This window comes from Poecile atricapillus, chromosome 13 (genome assembly GCF_030490865.1).
Source record: "Poecile atricapillus isolate bPoeAtr1 chromosome 13, bPoeAtr1.hap1, whole genome shotgun sequence".
Taxonomy (NCBI): domain Eukaryota; kingdom Metazoa; phylum Chordata; class Aves; order Passeriformes; family Paridae; genus Poecile; species Poecile atricapillus.
The window spans coordinates 7523818-7550114 of NC_081261.1; the positions used below are offsets into that span (position 1 = coordinate 7523818).

Consider the following 26297-nt stretch of genomic DNA (forward strand, 5'->3'; position numbering starts at 1 on the left):
TTTGATCTGCCTGAATGCAGAGCAGTTTTACTCTTGCTAAAGTCTCTCAGCTCATGGGATGAGATCCTCACCTGCAGGACAAGAGGGAGCAGAATCAATCCCAGAGTCCAAGTGGGGACTGCAGGTGTGACCTGCTCCACCACCCAGACACCCAGGACCTTCAGCTAGCTGCAGGCTTTTGGAATTATTTCTGCTTTCTATACAATGGGAATCATTCTTACTACGGGGAAGAATATTCATAGGATTAGGCAATCATACAGGAAAAAAAATAATTATATAGAATCAGATTTTCAGAGCAAGAAAAGAATCACAGAGATAACAGAGTTGGAGTGCCAGGTGGTTCTTTCTCTTTATTCATGTCACCAGTTCCTACAGGACACGAGTAATACATGAACAAATGTAAGGGAAAGGCTGACTGACTCCTGAGGATGATGTAACAAGTTGAAACTGCAGTTTTCACACCATCAAATTGAAAGCTTAATTAAATTATATAGCCATGACAAAGACTTGGCACTGGACCCAGCAAAAATGCAAACTCAGTTCAGTGGAATGTGAATCCTGTGTTGGGTGCCACAGGTCAGACACTGCCCTGGTGCCTGCAGGGCTCTGGGGGGTTAGGACAGCTCTCAGGGAAGATAGGCTGTTCCACCTGCACACGTGGTAACTTCATTTTTCTGTACTCCTGATTATGTTTTCCCAGTGAAAGCTCAGTGGAGTCAATGGAAAATTTCCTGTTGACTCTACTGGCCCAAATTTCTACCTTTTGTTCATCTCCTTCCTCCCTCACTGGTCTGTGGATAAATGGTTCCACCTGAGGGAGAAAATGTTCTATGGGATAATCCCAATCCTTCCCATAGTCTATTACCTTAATTTACACCAGAAATACTCCACGTTTACTACTGCAAGCATTAGCAGGCATAGCCCCCACTTACACAGGGGTACAGCCTCTCAGAGAACAGCTAAGGCACTAAAAACCTTCAGCTGCCTCACACACCAACTTAAACCACTGCAAAGGACATGAAAATACATGCATTTGTGAAGTCAGAAACTGAAAATCAAAGAGCAGTTGAAGGAAAAGCATGTTTGGTTTGATCTTATCTCACTGGGCAATGCATGTAGAGTTTTACTGGGTGTAGTTATTATTCACTGGAAAACTGGCCAGCCATTAACCCAGCACTGCCAAGCCCACCGTGTCCCCAGGTGCTACAGCTAAACAGCTTTTAAATCCCTCCAGAATGGCCACTCCACCACTTCTCTGGGAAGCCTGTTCCAGTGCTTAACAACCTTTTCCATCATGAAATTTTCTAGGGAAATCTAATATCCATTCTAAACTTTTCCTGACAGACCATTACCTGGGAGAAGACACCAACCCCCACCTGGATATCCTTCCAGAGAGCTGTAGAGTGGGATGAGGTTTCTCCTGAAGCTCAGTTTTCAGAGGTATTAACCAAGGCAAATATTCACTATCTCCACTGGTTTCCTTTGCACAGTGACCTGTAAATCATCTTTCTGAGCCTGCAGCAGCTGTTCCATGGCTGGCAGCAATGCACCCCATGATGCACGTGAGTGCACAAGTGCAGCAAGGACTTGGTTCCCAGCATCCCACCACCTCAAATTCTCACAAGCCACTGGAGCTTGGCATGTTCACAGAGAACAGAAAACGGCAGAGAAAACTTAAACTAGGAAAAAAAAAAAAGAAAAAGACGTAGCCTCATCAAGTGACCAATGTGTTACTTAAATCTCTGTGGTCATTAAAACCCAGAAGCAGAGTATGTATGTTTTCATTTTCTGTAGTGTGTGCTTTTTCATGATAAAACATCTAGAATTTTCAAATAAATCAGTACTGTCCACAGATACACTAGGAATATTTAACCAAAATATAGCGTCTCTTCTTTTAAAAAGTGATAATCTGAGAGAACACTAGGCTTATTTTGGAGTAAGAAAATATCCAAGTGTACCAAAGATCCCTATAAATAGCTTAATTAGATTTACTGCTTTCTATACAGAGTAAGGGAACATTTAGAGAGTAAACCATTACTGCCTTTGGGTTAGAAAGGGAGGATGAAAAGTAAGAAAAGAACTGGAACACTCACCTTTAGTGAAGTATGGCTTCTCCCAAGAGGTCACTTCATGTACGTGGTATAATTTTGTCCTTTCCACTTACCTTTTCTCTTTGGGCTCAATTCCACAGGTTTTAAGGTTCCTCTGCTTCACCAGTGCCAGTAGAAAAGACAATCCATACTGCCAATTGCTTTGATTTGGGAGATTCTCACCCTAGAAGGCCCAAATCCAACTTTTTTGTATTGCTGAAGAGGCAGTGGTCACGGGGTATGAAGGACCAGTAACCAGAATCTGTCCAGAGAGATTGTGTAGTCAATTCTATTAAAATAGCTCCAGTTATTTTACTACAAGTTAAGCAAAGACAAGATTTCTTTGACCTGGCTGAGGACGATGGGACACAGGCTCAGCTCAGCCTTTGCCTTTGAGGGAGAGATGATGTTTTCTCTCTACATTCCCTGACAGGGACACTGGCCTCTCGGTAATTTTGGCAGTTTCCCTACAAACTGCTCTCTTCATATCAGGTTTGCAGATATTATTTAAGAGCTTGTAAACTCCAATCTGCAACCACACAACAACTGTACTCATCTGAAAATATAACATTAAAGCAAATGAATGCAACAAGGGAAGGCCCTCCTGAATGATTTTGTCACTGAGGACCAAGTAGGTCCTTTTCATTCCCAACAGGACAGCTGGATTTATAAAACTGGTATTCATTGGCAATGACATTACCAAACCAACTGAAAAGGTCCATCCCTGGGCCTGAATTCCCACAAATATTCTTCAGAATAATTCTACAAGCCACACTTTGTGCATGGCACTGAAATAGGTGCAGGCTGTGTGCCGCTGAAGTCTGTGTTTCCCGCACCATCTAGTGGCAATCCTGCAAATGTGATGGGAATTAACATCTCACCCAAGAGACAAAGCTGAAGTGAAATCATAGCTAGGCCTACAAGGGACTCATCACTACTGCTGGGGACTTAGAGCTGCTTCAAGAGAGCTCATTTTAAACCTACAAACAAGCTAACATTCTGGGGCCTGTGGTGTTTATGGGAACACTGAAATAGATCATTTATTTCATAGCAAAGCAGCACCAACATACTGAACGTGGGATCTGAGGACAGTGGTACCAGGAGAGGCACTGGGTGCTTCACACACACAAGTAAGCTCAGGTGTCTGATGTTTCCTGCTGCCAGGATGGGAACATCACACCAAGTGTGGTGAGGCTGTACCATTACACACACTGAGGCACAGGCACCCACAGAGAATGAACAGGTATGAAAATACACCAATGACAAGAGTTTGCTGAACCTCATTCCTGGAAAAGAAGTTGAAAAAGTTTTAACTTTGTTTCCCTCCCATGGTAAACTGAGTATTTGAATCCCTTCCTGCTGTCAGACCCCAAGCCTACTTTGTGCTTCTGGAGCAGTAAGAGGAAGGAGTGAGGTCTACAGGAATGAGATAAAAAACATCCACTGCACAACTGGCCTTACATACTGACCTGGAAGGTCAGAGGATGGCCAGCTATGAAGACAGGGGGTTGAGCTCTGGGTAGGTTTGGAGAGGCTCCACAAGCTCTCGAGGTATTTCTCATCATGCTTCCCTTCACAATCCAAACCCAACTGACTGGAGATTTCTTGTGTGCAGATCTTGGAAGCAGCAGGAAGCACAGCAAGGTCTTTCTGGGATTAAAAGTTCCTTAGGCTTCCATTATACCCTTCACACACTTCACTCACTTTGGCTGCAACTCTCGAGGAAGAGCATTATGAATCAAGTTAAAATATGAATTAGACTTCAAGAAGGTTTGAAACAGATACTGGATTTATTGGTCAGCTATGAGTAGGAAAATACATTGGTAAAGAAAAAGAAGACCCTGTATATAAATATAATACTAACTAGTTAAAATTTGACCAAGAAGAAAGTTCCACTGAAGAGAACAGTAAAAGCCCTTGTTTACCATCAGACCATATTCAGTTTCCCATTTATCTTATTGAAGAGCTGCCTATAGACAAATGCAACATTCTTTGAGCTTAGTGCAGATAATGTGCTGGTTTTTGTTACATGAATGGTAAACAAGAGTTAGTCCAGTGCATTACACATTATACAGAAGTACTGTGAATAAAGACTAAGATATTCTATTTTAGACACTACTTAAACATACCAAGACACTTAAAGAGTTACAAATTTATGCAACCAAAAGAAAAGAATAGCAGTTAACATACTAAAAAATACTGTGTCCGGCTGGATGAGAAAGGCTTTGCTACTGAAGCGGTTAACTGAACTTCTCAAAAAGTTTTACAGTGTAATTAGTTTTCTTTTTCCCCCTCCCCCACAATGGTGTTGCAATTATTTTGTCTTTCATACAGGTTTTGCACGGTTGAAAAAGCAAAGCATAAGCTATTTTCTAAGCCTGTTATATTGAAAAAAAAAACACCTTGAGAGATTTGCTGAAGTTACATCAAAGATGCATACAACATTCTTAAAATCAGTTCAGTCAAATGCTAGCCAAATTGACCTTTAAATTCAAGCTGCTGAAAGGACAAAATACTTACAACACACACACCAATTTATATGCTCTTTCCCCCCTACTCGTGTTAAGTTAAAAGCAGTAACTTGTGGTATTAGTCTTGTACTCTAAACAATTGTTTTAGTTAAAGGTGTAGTTCAATTTACACTTTGACACCCAGACTTCTTGGTAAATGTAAATAAAACTAGAAAAGATATGGCAGAATGTATTTTAAGTTGAAAAAAGCCTGGTCTTACCTAAATAAATCCTTCCAACCCCAAGGATGTTCTGTGACTTTTGCTATATGTGCTTTTACAACAAGAACACTGAAAGTACATTATGGCAACACCCAAAACCACCTCGAATAAAAATATTGCAAATAACCATTTCATGTTAAAAACTATGAAGCAAACATTTTGATTTTGTGAAGACACGGTTTATTGCCTTATTCTATGTTATAGCTGGAAATTGAGACTTTAGAGTTAGATTTGTTTGACACAAGAATGTATTTTCTTTGAAAGATTGTTTGACCAAGTTTATCTCAGCTCTGTTTTGGTGCCATCTGGTCTTTCCCTATTTTCAAAACATTTCTCCTTCCTTCCTTCAGCCCCCGAGTCACAGCTGCAGTCCAGTTAAAACCCAGTGAAGTCAAAGGAGTGCCTTCAATGGATTCAGAGGGTTTTCAATCAGGACCTGATGGACTACTATAAAAGCTGGAGGAAATGGTTATTCAAATGGACCCTTAGACCATAAGGTGACTAAGCAAGAACAGTTGTGTCTCCAAAAGCACAAGGGGCCATATTTTCACATGCTGTCATAAATTCAAATTTTTTTAAGACTAAGCAATAGAGGAGAACACATACTGGATAAAGCTCAAACCTTTAGAATCTAACAAGTGCACTCAAGCTCCAGCATCTATTAAAGTAAATTATCCCCCTCTAAAAAAATACAAAATGAGTAAGTGCTTCCCTTCCCCTTCTGTAAAGCTTTCTGGACCCCTTACACAATCCAGATATCAGAAAAGAAAAATAGTTTGCTTAGTCTGACAAGCTAAATTGGCTCATCATTACCGGAAATTGTCATGATGTACATTACCAAGACATCATTAAGGAAACATGAGTAAAACACCTTTTATTCACACTTTACAAAAAAACCCCAAAAAACAAACAGAAAAAAAATAACACTACGCATTAAATCTACTACAGCAATACTACCAGCATTTCAATGTACTGATTATAAACTGGACATGTTTGGTGTTTTTACAACTAAAACCAAAACAAGATAACCCCAAAAGATCAGGTCCCAGACAAGGATTCAAGATCAAAATTTCTTGTACTGAAATTTTAAAATGTACGTTTTACACATCTGAACTGTTTGCAATTTTTACTTTGAGCTTAAAACAGAATGGTTTGAGCACACTTGTGTGCTGACTACTTTTCAATAAAATTTTGTATCATTATTACCAATTCATTCTCTTATATATAAAAATTCACAATATTTAGAAAGTTTTCTCTTAATGCTCAGTGTCCTTTTGCTTCCCTGCCCGCAGCTGAAACAAAAGCTGTTTAAGACCAAGCTCTATTTCCATTAGTAATATTTTTTTTTTTTACACATTTATTATTCAAGTTGTATTAGTTTAAGGAGATGATGAATTCTCCCTTTTAGGATACAAATAGACAAGTTAAATTTGTGAGCTGTTATATACTTGGCTTCATGACACAAATGGCACTGAGGGTACACTATAACTTCGGTCTTGCTTGACACTTTAAAATAAGACTTGGTCACTTTAAAATATGATCTGAAGAATTGTCTTTGGGACCTGCATTGAAGATGCATTTATTTTACACTGCTTCATTAATGGAAAATGTAGGGCTAGGTTTTTATCTTCAAGGAATTATACTTTCAGAAACTGAGGAACACACAAACAAAAGAGAATCCACATGATAGTAACTCTTAGTGGGAAAAACAGCACTGTGCAATGACACTGAAAGAAGCAGTGCATGGGCATTAGAAGCTAGAAACTGTGTACCCATAACCTGAACATGTTCCAAAGTGTGATATTCAATGCTTCACAAAGGAAAAAAAGATGCCACAGCTTATACAAAAGTATCTTCATAAAATTTTCACAAGTGTTAACATTATTTAAAAAAATAAAAGAGGATGCACAGGATCTCTCTGCATGCACAGGCAGTGCTAGTTGAGCAAATTTAAGCAGGCACAGTGGAGATAGGACAAATACTTTAAACAGAAATGAAGCTGTACACAAGTATCCTTTGATTTCACTTCAAAAATTAGAGATGAGAAAAATGTCTGAGTGTGTACGCATCAGCAATAACTCTCAATCCATACAGGTCTACTTATATTCACTGCTCAGCTTATCTGTTCCATGAGAACTCCATGCCTCTTTTTAAAATCAGAAATAGAATGCATTCCATTATCTCTAAGATATTAAGATTTTATAGTTTTGGATTTTGAAAGCAATGTTCTCAATTGAACATAAAAAGTAGTATAAAAGGGCTAACAAAACCCTAACAGTGCAAATCATTAGCAGAGAAAACCTGTGACAACCTCTTTTACACGCTGGCCTTTATAACACATGAAAACAGATAAAAATTTAGCCTTAGTTTACAATACAATCATTTTCCAAATCTGATTTTTCTTTTTTTTTTTTTTTAAAGTACAAAATCTCATAAATCATGTTTTCTGTTGTTCATATACAATCAATAAAGGCTAAATTCAAATTCTATATTTTACAAACAAGTCTGAAAAAGGAGGGAGTGAAGTACGGAGAATGTTCTGTGGATGTTCCTACTGGCCTCAAAAAAGTAGTGCTACAGATAACTGTGCAAAGAGAATACACTGTATAACAATTCCCTATTTCAAGGCATGAAAATGTCATGTTGGAGAAAAGAAACAGGAAGGTTAATTGTAATGTATTAAAGAAAGGTGCAAATGCACCAATCACTGTGGAACAGTATACAAAGTATATTGGGCTCAGAATTGTGTCTGTTGATAGCACCTGGCTTTTACTATGTCTTTAGCAAATAATTAGATTTAAGATTAAGATTATTAAGAAAAAAAATCCCTGTTGGCCATACCTCACTCCTCTATATTCAGATTTTACAATTGTACAAGTTAGATTGAGGTTGCCCTCTAAAATGTATTTGACTACCTCCTGCCAGGGAGATGGATTCCATTTACAGGAGGCAGGAAAGGCAGCAAAAGCTCCAGTTGTGCAAAAAGTGAGAAGTGGTCAGAAGGGATGAGTGGATGTGGACAACCACTTATATTGTTCTCTATTAACCAATGATGATCCAAAGGTCCAAGAATGCCAAGTATGTTTAGCTGAGGTTTAGAGTAGAAGATGTAATCAATAATACCCTAAAACAAGAGGGGAAAAAAAGATTATTGTTAGTATTTATTCTTGTCTCAAGTTATTATTCCAAACAAGAGGTGAGCTCAGTGTTACAAGTAATGAAACATTCCATTCCTTCTCTATAGCACCATCACAATTTAGGAGATTTCTTCTTCCTATATCCAGTAGGATCCTCAATAGAGATTAGAAAAACAAAAGAAAAGGCCACCCTTTTTATCACTTCTGCTATGCTTTTGTGGCTTTCAATTTCCAACCTCCTACAGACCTTCAAAACACTTTTTGCTGATTTTGAGGAGATAAAAAACAATCTTTGTTTTCCCTGGGCAACAGAGAACTAAGACTTTTCCAGAAGCAACATGGATTATTTCCTTGACAGCTTAAGTGCCCCTGTCATTTAGCTTGAAGTATCAAAACAAACTCTTACTGTTTACAGGGAAGGTTAAGAGCACCCCAACTCTTGCAAAGCTATTGCAAGTTATTAAAAAGAATAAGATGGTTTCTAGGAGACTGAAGTGTTGTGCATTCTAGTTTGCTATGTTTTAAGTATACACTTGGTGAATTTAGCTACACAGATTAATTTATATAACAACTTCAGAGAGCAAATCACATTAGTTACACTTGAAAATGGAAAACTTTTCCAAAATCTAAGTCCTTACCTTGAAGTCAAATGTGTAATTTGTATAAGGCATTAGACCATTCTCATAGGCACTCTTCAACTTGAAACCATGTGTAATTCTTCCATTTGTTGTCCCATTTTTTCCATTACAGCTGAAGTTAGTAAGACTTTCATTGTATCTCAGTTCCTTAAAATCTTTGTGGTTTGTTTCCACTCCACCAGTGCTCAAGTACTCAACAACACCTGTGAGGAGACACATTACAAACAAGGTATTAACAAACATCAGCAAATAATGCAGGTAGATACTTGAAGCCCCACATGCAACTTTAGGCTTTATATAACCAAAACCTTAATGATACACTACTATCAAAAGTAGTTCTTTTAAAATACTGCAGGGCAATGTGTATCAAAAGCAAATGTCACCTAGAACAAAGACACATACTTTGATTAGAAAAAACAAGAAGGTTAACAAGGCATAGATTGAAAAGGGGAAGATAAAAAAAAAATCATAAAAAATTATATCAATGCTAGTTACTGGCTGCCTCTTCTTGCTTTTATGCTCAGGTCCTGCCATTCAATGATCTTCAGCTAAAGTGTTGCAAAAAAGCCAACTTGTGAAACACTACTTCAAAAGAAGTTAACTTTAAAGAGGCTGCAAAGCCAAATTGATTAGATTTATGTCAGAAAACTATGATTGTGCCTCAGTTTCAGAATAGCTGTGTTAAAATTCTGGAAGGTAAAAGAAGCAGTTAAGTTGTTCTGAAGACACAACCAGACACGTGAACTGGTCACTGCAATCACCACTGGTGATACTGGCCTTCCTGGGATCAAAAAGAATCCTATTTCCATTACTGCTGAGCAATACCTTCTCCTTAAAACCCTAACAGATGTTAAGAGTTGCCAAGATGAAGCCAAAAGGAAGGAGACCAGGAATGGAAACAATTATACTGAACAACCAGCAGCAGTAAGAAGGAAGGATGGCTCTTGAGTACAGCTGGGTACCTGAACAAGCAAGGTGGCAGTCAATGAATGTGTTCTTTTCTTGCACTTTATAGTTGCCACCAAATCAAGAAATAAAGTTCTATGTTAAGTAAAGAGCTCTTTAAAGTCCCCTTCTGAAGGGGATGTATTGAATTTTAGAAAGTTCTAAAACATGACAGAAAATGATTGTATGGCAGCATATTTAAAGGTAAAAAATTAGCTTTTCACAAAATTAAGAAAACCAAATTATCAGCAATACACTCATGCCTCCAGTTATTTTTTGAAGATATTTTAAAATTCAGAAAGAAAATCACACTGGAAATACCTCTGAAAGAGCAGACACAGCTCTACTACAGCACAGGCAGTAAGGTCACTCACAAATCAAATAGTTCTCTCTCTTCCCTTCTCTTTCTCTCTCTTCCCTTAGCACCTCTAGAGCTTATATTATCAAACAATGCATTCTCTAAATTGCAAAACTTAAAATTGTTACACACTTGAAACAGTCTAAAGAGTAAGAAATAGAGCTCTTACCAGAGTCTGGTAGAGAATTGAGATCTGCACACAGTACAAGTGGAATGGTTCCAAGTTCTCCCGAAACACCAGGTTTGAGACTACGAGAGGCTTTATCAATAATGTTCTTTACCTCGGACAGGAACATCATAGTCTGAACCAGCTTCACATCAGAATAATCTGGGTCCCAATGCATATGTGCATTAGCTACAAGAACCAGCTGCTTTTCCATCCCAAGATGTGGCTTTCCAGCTAAAATTTAAAATCAGTTATTTATTTAAAAATCACTCAGCGACAGAAAACACTATTACAGAAATTTAAACAAAATGTTTAAGGGGACAAAAAATAAAATACTAATATGACTTCAATATAGTTAATACCATCTGAATGAAGAGGGTCAGATAACTCCTCTTACATTTAACAAGTGTTGTAGTTGATATAAAGCATTAAGAATGATATTTCAAATTCAAGACCACTAACAGACTATCTTGTTACTTGTAATGCTTTTGTATTCACTAAAAATTAACATAAGTAATAGATAATCCTAATTACAGGCAAATAATGTTTTTCTAAAAAATTACAGCAGCTTTCCTCAGGCTATGATAGCAAACAGGCTCTGTTCATATCTTATTAGGCAGCAAGCTCTGAATTCTAAGTTATTCAGTTACCTCTCTTGCTGGAAGTGTCTCTTAAAAGACTTATTTGCTACAATCCGAATTAATAAAATATCACTTGGATAAATACAACACAGGTTGAGTAGGGTCCCACTTTGATATTTATAAAGCAATTTTAGATTTCCTAAATTAAGAATGACAGGGCAGAACAAACAGGTTGTATAAGCATGACAGTAAAGAAAATAAGTTAAAATGATGGAGATCTATGATACAGAAACACACAACTAACACCACCCGATTCTTTGATACTTGTACATAATTTTAAGAAAAAAAAAAAAACTCCAATCCAACCAACCAAATCACTCAAACTCTAGTTTTTATATCTTTTTTCCCTTAAAAACACAAGTGGGGAAAAAAGCCCCCTCATCATTTAAGTGATATGACTTTTCCCCAGAATCCTCTTTGGAAATAAATTTGTCTGAACATACAATCTGCAAAGCCAAATTCACCTGCAGAATCTAGTTTCTCTTGTTTATTACAGCAAGAGTAATTTGTTTTCATTTACAAAATACTATCTATTTAAAAAAGAAATTAAATGGGACTTACATGACATTTCTATCAATTCCTTTCGCAGTTCTAACAGAACAGCAACTCCAATGTTATCTTTTGTCATAACTCTGTTCAGCATAGCCTCTGAACCTTCTGAGTTTGCCATTGCTAGTTGATTGAACTCAACAGTATGCTTTTGAACCAAAGTAAATCTGAAAGAAAAACATAATATGTATTTTTTTCAGCAGCCAGATACAGCTGGAAATATTATCAGTAATCTCCTTTTAATTAAAGCTCAAACATTTATGATGTGAAAATATCAGCTTGTCACATCATTTTATAAAATCCTAACTTGAAATCAAGTGATATAGTTTTTATAGCAATTTTTATTTAGTTCATAGTACCTCAGTTAAAATATTTTGTTGAGAGAGAGAAAGAGGTATTTTAGAAAAGTCATGCTTGTTTCTAACTCTGCATCTATTCCTATTTCAAACATACAGATTTAACAGAGAGAGACTAAATAATTTTCCAAGTCACCAGGTAGCAAACTTGGCACCTACATTTACTTGTGGATACACAGGAATGGAAGCAGGAGGGGACATTATGATCATCAAATCCAAGTTGTACAAGTGCAATATGACACAACCAGTAAGTGCTGCAGCTCTTAAATGATTAGGGTTTTTTTACAGAAGTGTGCAGTGATACCTTGTCATTTGCTTTACCAAAGGCTAATATACCAAAAAGTCAATGTCATCTGAGGCCTTATTTCAGCAATTATATTAAGGATTATAAATTCCTTTACTCAAAATAACAGAAGGCAAGAAAATCTGCTTTGTTTTTCATTACTTCCTTCATTATCTATTATTACCACCTAATGGTTGGGACACCCACACTCAACAAGTGAAGGATAATTTAGTGAACTCCCAACCAGCACTGCTCAAACAGGATGAAATCTCATTCAACTCAATATTTCAAGGTTAAATTTTTTATTGCTAGTTCCTCACAGAATGATCTCTCTCATATAAACCAGTCTTTCCAGGGGTAGGAACGCTCTGTATGAAATCCTGCCTGGCTAAAAAAAGACAGTTAAAGCCCAGCTTTTGAACTATACACCAACCTGAGAAATTATGTGAGAGACAGCAAGAGACAACAAAAGGCTTAGCAAACCACATCACTTACTTTTCTGTTTTGAAAAATATTGCACAACCATCAACATGTTTTCTTTCCTGTTCTGACATTGTCCTAGCTCTAGATTTTGGACTGAAGAATCCATTATAGCCACGTTCTTTCAATTCTACCAGGAAAAAACTGTAGTACTGCTCTGTTTCAACCTCCTGTAAAGGTAAGGCAGCACAGCATGAACGCACTATTAGCAAAATATAGAAGACAGATATTATTTAGACTCTTCAGAAGTGTAAATCACTTTCAAATTAGATTTAAAGGGAAAAAAATCTAAGAATTAAGTACATCAGAGAATGCAAATTCAAGAGCAATATCCCTATTTTAAGAAAATATAAATTAATTTCTGTAATCCCTGGAGTTATGATTATCTCAAGCTTCTTATTTGAAAATGTGTCAATTCCAGCCCCACATACACACACAGGCACAAAGACACCCCCACGAACATTGCTTTGATCAGGAGCTGCTGGTTCCCATTCCAACTGCGGGGGCTGAGAGCCTTCTTTTGATGTCAAGCAACAAATAATGTTCTAAACATCGCTTCTTTTTCTTTTGTTTGCAGAAGGTTTTGAAAACAGACCATTTACTATAAATACACTTAATGTGAAGAAACCAGCACATGGGAATAGAAAAGGAAAAGAAATAATGGTGTATTTTTTTACCTGCAGACTTATGATGTCAGCGTTGCAGCTCAGTATTTCCTGCATAATGGCTTTTTTTCTGTATTCCCAGTTCAAGGCCCAGGATGGACAATAGCCATACAGCTGCCGAGTGGCATATTTGTCACAGAGGACGTTGTAGCACATGACAGAGAACAAGGCTGCAGAACAGTAATTTTACTTACACACTGACAGATTAAAAAAGTACAATTATGTTCTTGACTTTTGTCTTCTGTGAATTTATCGATTCACGCTTCATTTGTTTCAACCAAAACACAGCATGTGTATCTATGCTAAAAAAAATTGTTATTTCTTCTAGGGAGACAAATTACATGTTTGGACTTATTGCAGCTGTCTTCTAGCATTTAATTAGGAAACAAACACCCCACTTTATATGGTTAACACACTGAAGAGCAGAAAAATGTGTTTTATGCTAAGTGGTGCTCTAGTGTAAAAAACCCCAAACAAAATAAGTGTATTTGAACACTTGTATTTGCCAGCTATACAAAGGCCTGCAAGTCTACAATTAGATTCTTTAAAATGGACCTTAATTATTGCCACTAAAAACTAACAGATTCATAGGCAGGGTAAGGATCCTTTCACACAAAGAAAAAGTGTAGGCAAATTAACTCCTCAAATATTTCCACCTCAAAAAGCCATTCAGGCATAAAATAAGAAATATCTCCTCTCTGTATTAATTTGAAACAGGAGTAATAACGAGACATGCTGGGGCAACTTGACAAGTAACCCAACAGCATGGATTTGGGGGGTTGTTTTGTTGGGTTTTTAGGTTTGTTTGTTTTTAAAAAGCACTTCAAGACTTTGTAGTATAACAATGAGATACTTGGAAGCTCCTCTCAAATGCAGAAAAAAGAAACAAGGCCACTGTTTGAAGATATAGATAATTGAGGAAAAGAATCTTGGCCTGACAGGAGTTTAAGTTCAACATTTTGAAAACAAATAAATAGGTGACAGCAAAACAGTAGTTGCATTAACATCATGATCTTTGAAGCAACCACCTTAATAACAAGAGAATTATCATTCCTGAAAGAGAAGACACTGCAATAATAGAGAAATACTCTAAGATTTTTGGTGTGCAGGTAAATAGAAAAGACTGTATTTTAAACAATTTACACAGGATAAAAAATTAGTAAAGAATTAAACATGACCTGAATCCCAACAGCAAGAAAAATCCTGATTCAAGGATGATACCCTGGTTACTTAAAACAATTCTACATTTTTTGGAAATCACGCTCAAATGCTTCCATTTTTTTATTCAAGAAATGTTAAATTAAGCCTGTTATAATTCTGCCATTTAACTAATTGTGGACAACAGTTTCAATTCCTGTGAGGGGGACATTAATTAAAAATAAATTACTTTAGAGTAAAAGATGGGTAAATCTGGAACAGGTGTTCCAATTGGGACAAAATGACTTCAGCTGGCTGGCCAGCACTGCTGAGATGATTGGTTAATTTAAGCATTAACTTCTTTTCTAGTAAAGATCAACAGCTTTTATTAAAAGGAAAATAGAAGAACTGGGAAATCCTTGAAGCGTTACAGTACCTGTTGGTCTTGTACGGTCTGGTTCTTGCAACATAATCCAGGATCTTGGAGGTGGCTGTTCTGTCGAAACTATGGGAATATTTTAAAATAGAGATACAACAAGTGATAATCACATTTATTTTACACAGCAGAAATAAATGTTTTAAGAATGATCACTTACTTCTTTTTGCAGTACCTGCCAAATTATCAAGCAAATAGTTCAGTAGCCGTCGTGTCCCATCTGGTTCCTGATACAGGTTCAGAATATCCTGTGTAAGTGGGTTTCCTACAAACCAATTCACAGGAATATTGAATAAAATATACAGAACTACTGCAGACTTGCATATCAGTGTTGAAAGCTGACATCTTGGAGACATGATCTACTGTGAACTACTTCAGGGTTTCAGGTCTCAGGTCTTCAATCCCACAAAACCCTGGGTGTGTGGACAGCCCTGGTAAAGTTTAACAACATTCCCTGTTGATTCTGCTGTGGGACTGAGCATGCCAAAGGTAGTCCTTGGACTAAGAGTAGGGAAGAACTTGTGTGGTACAAGAGGCAGAGCTGGTAAGCACAAATGAGCACAAGAGCCACCTCTGCTCAGTGTGAAACATCCACCAGCAGTTGATCTGACAGTCAGATCTCAGCAGAGACTCTGCCATCTGCCAAACATAAGCAGATTGCAAAAGATGTCATGGACAACACACACTGCAAGTGGCCAGTTTTAAGGGGGAGATAAACAGACTTTTGAGACTTAACAGTGTTTAGAGGTATTATATCTCTCAGTGCTTCTGATTTTGTGACTCAAAATTCCCCAAGGTCAGCAATTTTATAGCTAGAATACATAAAGTTCAGAGGGAAAAAAAAAAATTGTAAAAGACTTAAATTGCTGCTTGCATAAACAGCACAGAACCCTGCAGCTGTACAAAGGATGTTCCCTTTCTGGCTAGAGATGTACCACAGTTAACCACAGACTATTTCTTAGTTAAAGCAGAACTGCATTCAACCCCCATGCAAGCAACAGAAAGCTTCTGTACACTCTGCAAAAAGAAAATGAAATCTCTTTCTACTGGCACTGCCCTGCCAAACCTGTTATTTTTCTAAATAATCCCTAAGTAACAGTATCTACAAATGTGGAGTGAGCAGCTACATCTGGGAGTGCTAATCAGTAACATTTTATGAACCAGACATCACAGCTCAGCAACAGTATCACTAAACAACAACAGATACCAAGAAAAAAACAGCAATACCTTTCAGACCCAAAGTCTGTAACTGGAACAGTTTTCCCAGCTCAAAAGGTAAAACTCGTAACAGGTTGTTATTTAAATGTAGTTCCCTGTAGACAGAGCAAGAATCATATGGGTCTGAAAACAGAGCAACGTTTATCTGCAGCAGTACAAGAACTGAACTAAAAGAGAACAGATATAGTAGCAAACCACAGTATTGAAAAATTCAGAGACTAAACAGCAATGGTTAGGGACATCCTGCTGTACTCAGATACACACACTCAGACAAAACACATTATGTTGAAGTACAGAGGAAAGGAGCTGTTTGGAGAGTTTATCTTAAACAGTCAGACATTTTGTGAACATTAGCAATAATTAAACACTTCAGTATCTACAAGTGATGATGCAGTAACAGCTCAGACAAACCAGACCATGAAACAGGTCAGCTGTAATAAGAAAGAAAGAGAAATTATATCCCTGAAACCAAATTTAAAAAATCCAGAATCATGGCAGTATGATTACAGCTATGGCATTACCATGCAGTAGTCATTTACAGCAGTAATTTTCTGTTGGTTTGGGTGGTTTTTTCTTCTTAATTTCAGTGGTAAGACAAAATATGTGCTTTGTAACTCACAAAACCAATATACAGGCAGGAACAGAATTCATGTCCTGAATTCTAATATCCCAACAAACTGGGCAAAGAAAATAGACTTTTTACTTTCCTAAATGAATTCCCACTAAGCAATGAAAACTTTCATAGAATCAATCAGTATAAAGATGCTGCTCCAAAGTGTTTAGAATTTGGTGCCTGGAGACTTGACAAGTATTTCTGGGCAACCAAAAGGAAAGAAAAAGGAAGAAAAAAAGGAAACCTGGAGGGCAAGAGTTAATTTAACTCTTTGGATCTCTACAGAACAGTATTTGAGGGTTTCAATGTCTCTCTTGTCATAAGCAGCCCAGAACTGACTGCAGGATTTGAGGTGTAGTCAGCACTGCCCAGCACAGGGCAGCCACTGCCCTGCTCATGCTGCCACACTACTGCTGATCCAAGCCAGGTGCCATCAGCTTTCTCAGCCATCAGGGCATACCTGGTTCTTGTTCAGCTCTTGCTGACCACCCCCACCAGGTCCTTTTCCACCAGGCAGCTTCCCACTGTTCCCCCAAACTGGAGCACTGCTGGGTTGTGGCCCAAGTGCAGGACCCAGCACTTCACCTGACTGAACCTCACACCAGTGGCCCCAGCCCATAGGTCCAGCCTGTCCAGATCCCTCTGCAGAGCCTTCCTGCCCTCCAGATCAACCCTTCCACCCTGCTCTGTGCCATCTGCAAATGTACTGGGGGTGCGCTCAAGTTCTTTCAAGCATATCAAGAGAATCTGTTTAATAGCTCAGCTTTCCAAGATAATGTTACACTGTTTATTCTTTTTCTCCTTTTTCTGCCAAGATCAGAAATCCTACTGCTCTGACATCTTTTTCAACTACTTGCAGTAAAAAGATAGATAAAAGGAGTCTTGGGTGAGCTCTACAGTACAGAACAAACCCAGAGCTCCAGATGTGGGAGCTGGGAGAGCTGTTATCAGTTCTCAGTGTTGAGAGCACAAATGATTTCTGTGGGTCAGGATATCAGCAATGCCCACGGTTGAATTACCGTTGGTTTGAACAACTTCCCAGAATCCAGGGGAAGTGTCTGCAGCAAGAGCCAGCCTAGAACACAAAACCCCAGCCCAGCTGGGACCTGCAATGTGCTCTCACATACGATGTGCTTATGGGTTTTTCTTCACTTTCACTACAGTGAAAAAAAAACCATGGAGCAGCTGCAACTACTGAAGAGCACAGTGGGTTCATGCACAGCTTTTCACATCTAGAGATCTGGGCTCAAGTGCTGTCTTTTGAACATAAATAGAAAGCTTATGTGATCCTAGACCTTAGCTACATATCTCACATTTACAAGATTTACCCTCCTCTGCTCAGAAGAAACTCAGGACTTACAAGAGCTGAAGCTTCACAGAATCAGCCAGAATAAATCAGGAGAAGTGCTGGGAAGAAGGCATAATGACTTGACATTACTGATGACTCTGCACTGCTAAGCTATCTCCATGTCACAAGTGTTACATTTACAAAAATGTTTTAAAAAGAAAAAGACTGAAAAGAGGCTAATGAAGTACAAAGATGAATTTGAGACTATTCCAGTAAATTTAGGGTTGCTAGCTCAAAATATCCAAGGAACTGGATAAAGAAGGGTAGAAACCTGTTACTAATAACTGCTTTTAATTGAAATAGCAATGCAAAAAACTAGAGCTCAGAACAGACTCCTCTCCAGCTGAAAGCAACTATACAACATGCTACAAAACAGAGCTGCCAATTATGCTTCAAAAAGCAAGGTCCCTTTGCTCAGCCTCCAAGGTTGAGACTTGAACTGCTCTGGAATTTGAGCTTTTAGCACCAATTTAATCAGCTAGTTTAATCCTCTCCAACAGAGCGGACTTTTCTAAAGGGGAGGAAAAATGCAGTGAGATATTTCTATGTGCACACTTGCTTTGCAAGTTTCATGAAAGCTGTGCTGGCAGTCCATTTCTCTGTCATTGTCTTTACTTCTAATAACATTCTTGTTACTTCTAGACTCTGTATTTTCTGGATTTGAGAAAGCTGTTCAGAAATATCATCAAAATTAATAGCAATGAAGGTAATTACTGGCAACTGTCTAATAATCCTAAAATAAGGCTCTTCCTTTGGGTCAAGGGCAAAAGACTGTTGCCTGTAAATATTTACTCTTATATAAATAATTTATATATTTACATAACAGTGTTTTTACAAAGTAAAATGCTGCAGCCTTAAGTATAATCTAAATAGGCATCATTATTCATATTTCACTTCCAAAAGTTTTCATTCCATGCAAACTTTGTACATCTTGGCATTACAAAACTGAAGGAAAAAAACCTCAAAAAGCTGTGATTAGAATATTTTTTTCTCCTCCCCAGTTTGCACAGGAATGCAGTTACATCACAGCAAAGGTGGGGAGCCGATGATACTAGATATGTTGCAACTGTTATACAATAAACAGAACAAGAACTATTGTTAAGTGTAATTACTAAATATGAATAAAGAGGAAAATATTGTAATTAACACTATCAGAAATATTTAATCTGACATTTTTCCTACCTTACAATGAGTTAAAAGCAATTTTTTTTGGTGCTTCACTTACTCTTTGAGACAAACACCACATAAAAGATTTGTAGAAGAATCTGGAAAGAAATGCCTGAGAGGAAATCTGACTTGGAAAAATATAAAATGGGTGATTGCCATCAAACCAAGCACTTCTGAGGCTCATTCTGTGCTGTCATACAGCAGAACAGGAGATCACAGAAAAGCCAGTACTGCTATTGCTGCACAGCCCACAGCAAGCATTCGGGGAGGCAGATAAGGGAGGAAAGGGGAATTTACTTATGCTGAAATTTGAACTGTTGCTACAAAGATAATAAAAGAACAGTTTTAACTCCTGCTAGTATTTACATACCTGAGTGACACCATGTTTCCGAGCTCTGCTGGTAAACTGCGAATTTTATTAGAGGACAAGTCCAGATATACCAGATTGTGAAGCTTGGCAATGTCTGAAGGAATACGGGATAAGGAATTGTCACTGAGATGCAAAGCTGTCAAATGGGTCAGTGTCCACAATGATGAACTTAAGCTTCTCACTTTCCCTTTGGAAGAAAGGTACAAAAGAAAATAGAACATTTAAAATACATAGATTTGGCAATAATAGTACATTTTTCAAGTATGAACAGGGCAGGGAAATTTGAGGGGGAGTTTTGCTTCTGGGTTTTTTATGGGTTTTATTATTATTATTATTTTATTCAACATAAATTCCATTAATCACTCATTCTATACATGAAAAATTTGTCATTGTGTGAGAAATTTTCAAGATATTGCCAAGGATGCTTGAGGTTGTTTTTCCCAATCCATACTCAAGGCTTAAACATCTGCCTTTATCTAGTTCCATACAAGACAAAACATATTAACTAGGTGACCATGAATTTATCATTTACAGAGGTGTAAGAAACAGATTTTTTTCAATTATGGTTTATGTCTGAGATGAAAGACAGTGCTTTGGTTCATCCCTTACTTCCGCACATCTTTCAAACCAAAAATCTTTACTCTATGGCATTAATCCAGCCAAGAACAGATAGAAACACTATATTTAGGGTGACTAAGATGCTTAGTTGAGAACATGGATTTCCATCTGGCATTCAACTAAAAGCTGTATCAACTATTGCCAGATATTTTAAAAAAGGTATGATTTTTTGTATAAACTGAAGGGTGGAAACATGGATTTGTGTGACAGAATCAAGATTTTTACACTGCCACATGCAAGAAATGTGAGATATCATCTGAAGGTCTCAAAATATTTCTTCTCTCCAAGATTTTTCTCCTCCAGGGGTAAATCCTTTTTCATTTACATAAATCATTTCACTGTACCAAAAGCATTATGAGTACCAACACCAGTCTCCAAGGCATAAAGTTGGTTGGAACAACCTTAAAATTCCCACTGTGACTCATCAAGGTTAACAACAGTCTGGTTAATATTATACCAACACACACACTTTGCAATTCCTTTCCTTAAATTATTTTCTCCAAAATAAGAATTCATATTTAGTGCCCAGGGAAGGTTACACTGAGACATGTGCATCTGGGACTCAGTCCCTGGCAGCAAAATGTTTAATACTGATATAATTTCCAATGAGCTATAACAAAACAAGGTGCATGAAAAAGCCTGTAATGAAAAAACATTATTTAAATGAGATCAGCTAAACATTTGTGGGTTTCTGTATTATGTGACCAAGTATTTTGCAAGGATAGGACAGTGTGAACATTAATGAAACAAAAGCACTTCACATTTTATTATGCAAGGCAAATGCATACAGTTCTTAAGGGATTGATGCTCCTCTAATGCTTGTTAAGGAATCTTTTGAAAGGTTTTAAATACAAATTGGTAGTTCTTTGCATTTTTAACATGGAATTATCACCTCTTGCCCCACCCCCAATGCAAACAGGTGACTGTGATCATAGAAAGCCTTGCAGCTGAAAGGATTTCCAACCAACATCCCTGATCCAGGCTCTGGACTCCAGCACCTCCCTTGGCGGGAATCAGTCTGTAGTGAGATTACCAGGCATGAAAGGAAAGAGCCATCACTTAATGCACTTCCTATGCAGAGCAGCAGATGTCCAAGAGGATTCCAAGCCTAATGCTGATATATAATGCTGATTCCTGAAGCAGCATTTAACTGGGTTTCTGCATCTGTAACCTTCAGTAAAGAATGCTACTCACATGGTGAGGCACGTGGTACTGCAAGCAAGGCACAGATTCAGTGAACTGGATGGAAAGATTCTTCACAATTTGAAGAACTGTTTGTTTAGTCCTTCTCCCATAATGAACTGTTATTTCTAAATCTTAACAGTTGCTTAAAGAACCTCCGTATTCACACAAAATTACAGCCTAAGTTTAAAATGTCACAAAATAACTTTTTAATTCCTAAAATATTTGCTTGAATTTCCTTGTAAACACATTTTTTGTAGCAGACTCAGGATTTACTCTACAAATCAAGAGACTGGTTGACCAGTTGAAATACATGCTTATGAATTCCGAGCATTATCTTATTTTTCAGAAAAGATTCAGGAGTCCAACAGTTTTTCAAAGCTTGCACAGATTGTAGAGGGTTTGGTGTTTGTCTTCAATCTTAAGAACAAAGAAAAATTTACAACTACTTTAAAACAGAAAGCTTTTGCTTCATGGACTAATAGCTCATTGTTAAATTACCTACAGTAAACACATACACTGTAGATCAATCCCAACTTCACCCTCTTCTCATTGACAAATTAGATCTTACATTCATGCTCTCATTCACTTCATCTCCTTAAAACACAAGAGCTCCCATCCATATCCTCACCTTGACAACTTTCCTACACATGGGGATTTCCCACTTGCCCCACCTACAGCTCCCTGTTATCCCAGCCCCAGCTCTTCCCTTCACACAGCCCCAGCTGCTATCCCAGTGTTCTGCTGCCTCACCTCAGGACAGGTAACACCACCCCAGACTTGTCCAAGCCCACACTACTTGCAGTGAGTTCATAATGCAGGACCATGCCTCAGTTTCTTACCACTTATTTCCAACTCTGCCCAGTGTGATTTCTTTCCATTGGCTGCTTCCTCTGAGGACATAATTGTGTACATCCTCCGTGGATCAGGTGGATCGTACTTTTCCTTGGGCATTCCTGTTGAAACCAAAAGGCAGGTGATTAACCGGGATATTATATACTTATATACTGAGAATTCTTTAGAAGGCAATTCCCATTTCAGTTAAACTTCATACTAGACTTTTGTACCAAATACTTTTCAAAGCTACAGATGATGTGCCCCTTTACAAAAGTTGTTGAATGGGAAACACTGCTATAAAATAGAAAAACAGAGACTCCTAATGCTTCTAGAATTGCAGACAACAGCCTCCCCACCCCCAGTAATTTACCAAAATATGCAAAGCAGTTTAAAAGTTGTGTCCCACCACCTTCTGTGGTTATGTTGTGTGTCCCTCAAAACCAACACATCCCACTGCTAGTACTTGTTTCCTCAACAATGAAACTTCAAAAAGGGATGATCACCACCACTGGGATCTCTCATACTCCTAGAGAACACATTTGCTAATAACTCTGATTACCTAGCAGTTCCAGGTTTACTGCAATTCTTTTCCACACAAAACAGAATCAAGAAAAGAATTAAGGTTTCAAAAAGATCCTCAATTCTTTAAATCCGCAAAGTGATAGGTTTTAAACCAACCTTCGCCCTACTCTCTGCAATCTGAAAATATTGCACCCAAGGTAGATATTTCTATCACTTTCTTCAGCCAGGTACTTAATACTGAAATTTAACTTCATTTTTCTCATTCTTTTTCACATCATTCCTGGTAACTTTATAAGAATAATTTTTCTAGGTTCATTTTACCATACTCAATCATGCACCATGGCAGAGAAGCAAACATTCCTCTCCAACAACAGAAAGCTATAAATCAATTTATATGAAATAGGGAAATAAAACAATGCTGGCTCAAATCACACTTAAAAACACATTACAACCAATATTATGCAATTATTCAGCAAAATACATTACAGCAATATTATAACACTACCCAAACCCACTCAATAAGCAAGCAGCTATTCTGGTCAAATTTCTAAGGACATCTTCCTACCACAAGTCTTTTAAGGCTTTCTCATTTTTTTATTTCCTGGAATTAACTAAAAAACGTTGTCATATAAAATAATCAAAGAATAACTCTAAGTATATAAGAATATCAACCAGACTTATCATCTGTTTACTGATTTTAAGGAATAATGTTTACTCTGCATGTCAAACAAAACACAGAAATCCACCAAAAACTTTCTGATAACTAGGCATCTTAATTAAAATAAAGCTTTTAGGTATCACATGCTTACTTTAATGTAACAGCTCTTTTACTAAATCAAACTCCTCCTTTCCTTTCCCACTCCCACTGCTGGCCAAAACCAGATTTCTGCAGTGAAAAGAAATTCCCCTTTAAGAAGTGAATTGTGGGTAAAAGGATCAGATTATAAATAGCAGCTGGGTGAGGCTCCTTCCAGAGTGAAGGCATTTGAGTAACCAGGGTGTGGGAATCACCAAGTGTAACACTTTTTTCATCAAACTTCACTAATTAAATGAGAGGAGAGTGGATTATTATCTCCAGAAAGGTAACCTAAGCCTAACCTCTCCCTGCAGTAACTATGCAACTGACTGGTGCAAAAATATAAATCAGAATAATGTCATCAGAGCATCTCTTCTGAAATTTCTATGTATAATTATATATAATTCACAAAGACCACGTAGGAATGCTCCAGCTTGTCAGGAAACATTTACCTTTCTCAGACATTTACTGCTTTCTCTTCCTGCCTCTCCTTGAATTAATAAATATGTTCCAATTTTTTGAGAAGGAGGTATAGCAAAGACAGAAATCTCATTCAGTACAGAAACATGAACGCTCCCCAGAGCACACTCAATCACATGCACTAATTAACAGCTTTCCTGGTACCAGCAGTGTATCACTGCTCACTGCTAGAGAAGAGGATGACATACTTTTCCAGTGGGTTTTGTTAACGTACACTAAAACAATTAGAGATTTAAGAATTTGAGGGTTTAACACCAGATCCGGGTGATCCTGCACTCTCTGTCACTCCATGGCACCACTCTTCCTCTCAATAAAGTTCCTGCTCTCAATGGTTTTCCCTCCCTCACTGCTGCAGCATTTCTCAGAGGCTGAGTCCCTGCTGTTTAGGATTACCAGGTGCCAAAAAAGCAGCAAATTCTTGAGAGCCTCCTGGCTGAAGGAGCTGGTGCTGCCCAAGAGCATCACTGCCACCAGGCACATCTCGAATACTGGCACACCAGGCATTAGCACATCTTCATCTATCAGCCAGAACTCAAAGTTTCTCAGGCACTGACAGGAAGGCTAAATTTGGGTTGTATCTCACAGTGCAGCATAAAACACAAGCACAACACCTTGAATTGTATTTCAAAACTTGACAGCATAGAGTAGTTCAAGAAAATCAGTCTCTTTTACTGTCTGCTTTCTCCACCTCCCCAAACCCAAATTTAGCACCTGCTGAGCGGCTACAGTAAAACATAAAAGCTGAGGTAAACATCAGATTAAGTGATAGAGTTTTGTCAGACTAGAGCAATTTTTAGTAAGACCCATAAAATAGTGTTGAACATCCTTAGAACCATTGATAACTGCAGCTCTTAACAATCATCATGGTAATTTTCAAAAGAGCTTATACCACCCGTAGCTTTCACTTGTACCAACACAGATTGTGGAAGCACCATTAATGTTAGGTTGTTATCGCATACAGTAAATCAGTTTGTAAAGGAGAAAATCTTTATAACAAAGATATGACATGGGTGCCAGGAACACACCCCAGACAACATAAATTTAATGAAAAGGACATTAAAATATGGTTGAATACAAACACAATTGTTTACTATCTTGTACCAGGTTATTAAAATTGTCGCTTTAATAGCTGTAAAAACAGAAGAGCTTGAGAGTTGTACTGAGTGTGGCTGCCCACTTCCACCGTGGGTCACTCAGTCCCCACATAGAATTGACACCCCTTAACCCAAAGAAACTGAGCCAAACAAGGCCAGTGAGGTCAACAGTGCACAGGGTCTGACACAGGGAATGAGAGCTCCAGCCTCCAGTGCAGACACTGCTCTAAAACCTTGTTGGGTCAGAGGATGCTGAAAGACAGGCACTGAGACAGGGTGAGGGGCAGCAGGGACCGACAGTCCCTTCAGGAAAGGGTGACAGGGATCACAAAGAGAAGGAAAAAACCCAAAGGTTGTTATGTCAAGGGAGGGCAACCTGCTGGAAGAGAGCTGACAAAGCTGGCTACTGCAGCAGGTGGGTGATGGAGCTCTGGCTTCCCTCAGAACAGACCACTGGACACAAAGCCAAATGCTGCCAGGTGGAGCTGCACCTGCCCCAGGTGCCGCCTGTCGCTCCAGATCACAGGCACGACTGCAGCCAGGCCACGCACAGTGAGCTGGGAGCTGGGATTGTCCTGAACAATGACAGTGTCACCAGCAGCACCACGAGCTCCTGGGCTGTGCTCCCAGCCACAGCACCAGGGCCACCGAGGGCACCACGTCAGGAGGAGCTGGTGGCCTGGAAAGGGATTTCCTGGAGGCCAGGCTGGGTTAGATACACTGCTCCCTGTAGAACAGAGGGAGTTCAGCTCATTGCCTGACGTTTGGAATGATAAGTGTCCCTGCCTATGGACACGTGCAAAGCAGAAGCTGGACAATGAAGTAGTTAATGCTCCAGGTGACTATGGAAACTACCAATAAATGTCTTCAAAATGAAGAAATTAGTCTGCTCTGAGTGACAGGGTGAGAAAGATGATGACTTTTTTTTTCTGTTCTACCCTTCTGCCATTTTTGTGAAAGTGGAAGATGGCAAGAAGGAAGATTTAAACAAAATACAGATACTTAGAGATTATGATTTTATATTTTTTTTAAGCACCCCAATACTACAGCAATTCTTCACTTTCTGAAATGCTTTCTACAACACCATGATAAATTAACTCCATTTCAAGACTAAATGTATTGGACAACTCCTGTAGGCCAAGTACAATCTTTTATACTATGGATGTAGATACCAAGTTTGCCTCTAAAACATCATCTTTAAATCAGGAAAAGAAAACTTGAATCCTAAAACTGTGTAAAAAATGATGAACAAGTAAGAGCAACACAGTGTTCAGACATAGTTCATAATAAGTACGGAAATAGCTATTTCAGAATAGTTGACTGGATCAGTTGAAACTATCTATAAAACTCATTTACAAATCTGGGAGTACTATTAGAAATACTTCAAGATCACAATGCTGAAGCATTACAGCTCTGCTTCTGAAACTTCCTAAGACATGT

General features: G+C 38.1%; 1 protein-coding gene across 2 annotated transcripts in view; it reads right to left on the bottom strand.

The window, feature by feature from the left end:
- Window positions 1–3857: 3857 nt before the first annotated feature.
- CNOT6 (CCR4-NOT transcription complex subunit 6) overlaps window positions 3858–26297 on the bottom strand; it is a 32832-nt gene continuing 10392 nt past the window's right edge. The window contains exons 2-12 of one of the 2 annotated variants that reach the window (XM_058848649.1): window positions 21971–22084; window positions 19329–19515; window positions 15840–15925; window positions 14788–14877; window positions 14613–14681; window positions 13052–13209; window positions 12390–12544; window positions 11268–11422; window positions 10069–10299; window positions 8597–8799; window positions 3858–7945 (exon numbers count right to left, since the gene is read on the bottom strand). In XM_058848649.1, coding sequence (XP_058704632.1) covers window positions 7733–7945; window positions 8597–8799; window positions 10069–10299; window positions 11268–11422; window positions 12390–12544; window positions 13052–13209; window positions 14613–14681; window positions 14788–14877; window positions 15840–15925; window positions 19329–19515; window positions 21971–22082 — 1659 coding nt within the window. In that variant the 5' untranslated portion in view covers window positions 22083–22084 and the 3' untranslated portion in view covers window positions 3858–7732. Of the gene's footprint in view, window positions 7946–8596; window positions 8800–10068; window positions 10300–11267; window positions 11423–12389; window positions 12545–13051; window positions 13210–14612; window positions 14682–14772; window positions 14878–15839; window positions 15926–19328; window positions 19516–21970; window positions 22085–26297 lie in introns of both variants that reach the window. The other variant, XM_058848648.1, reaches the window with a different exon arrangement.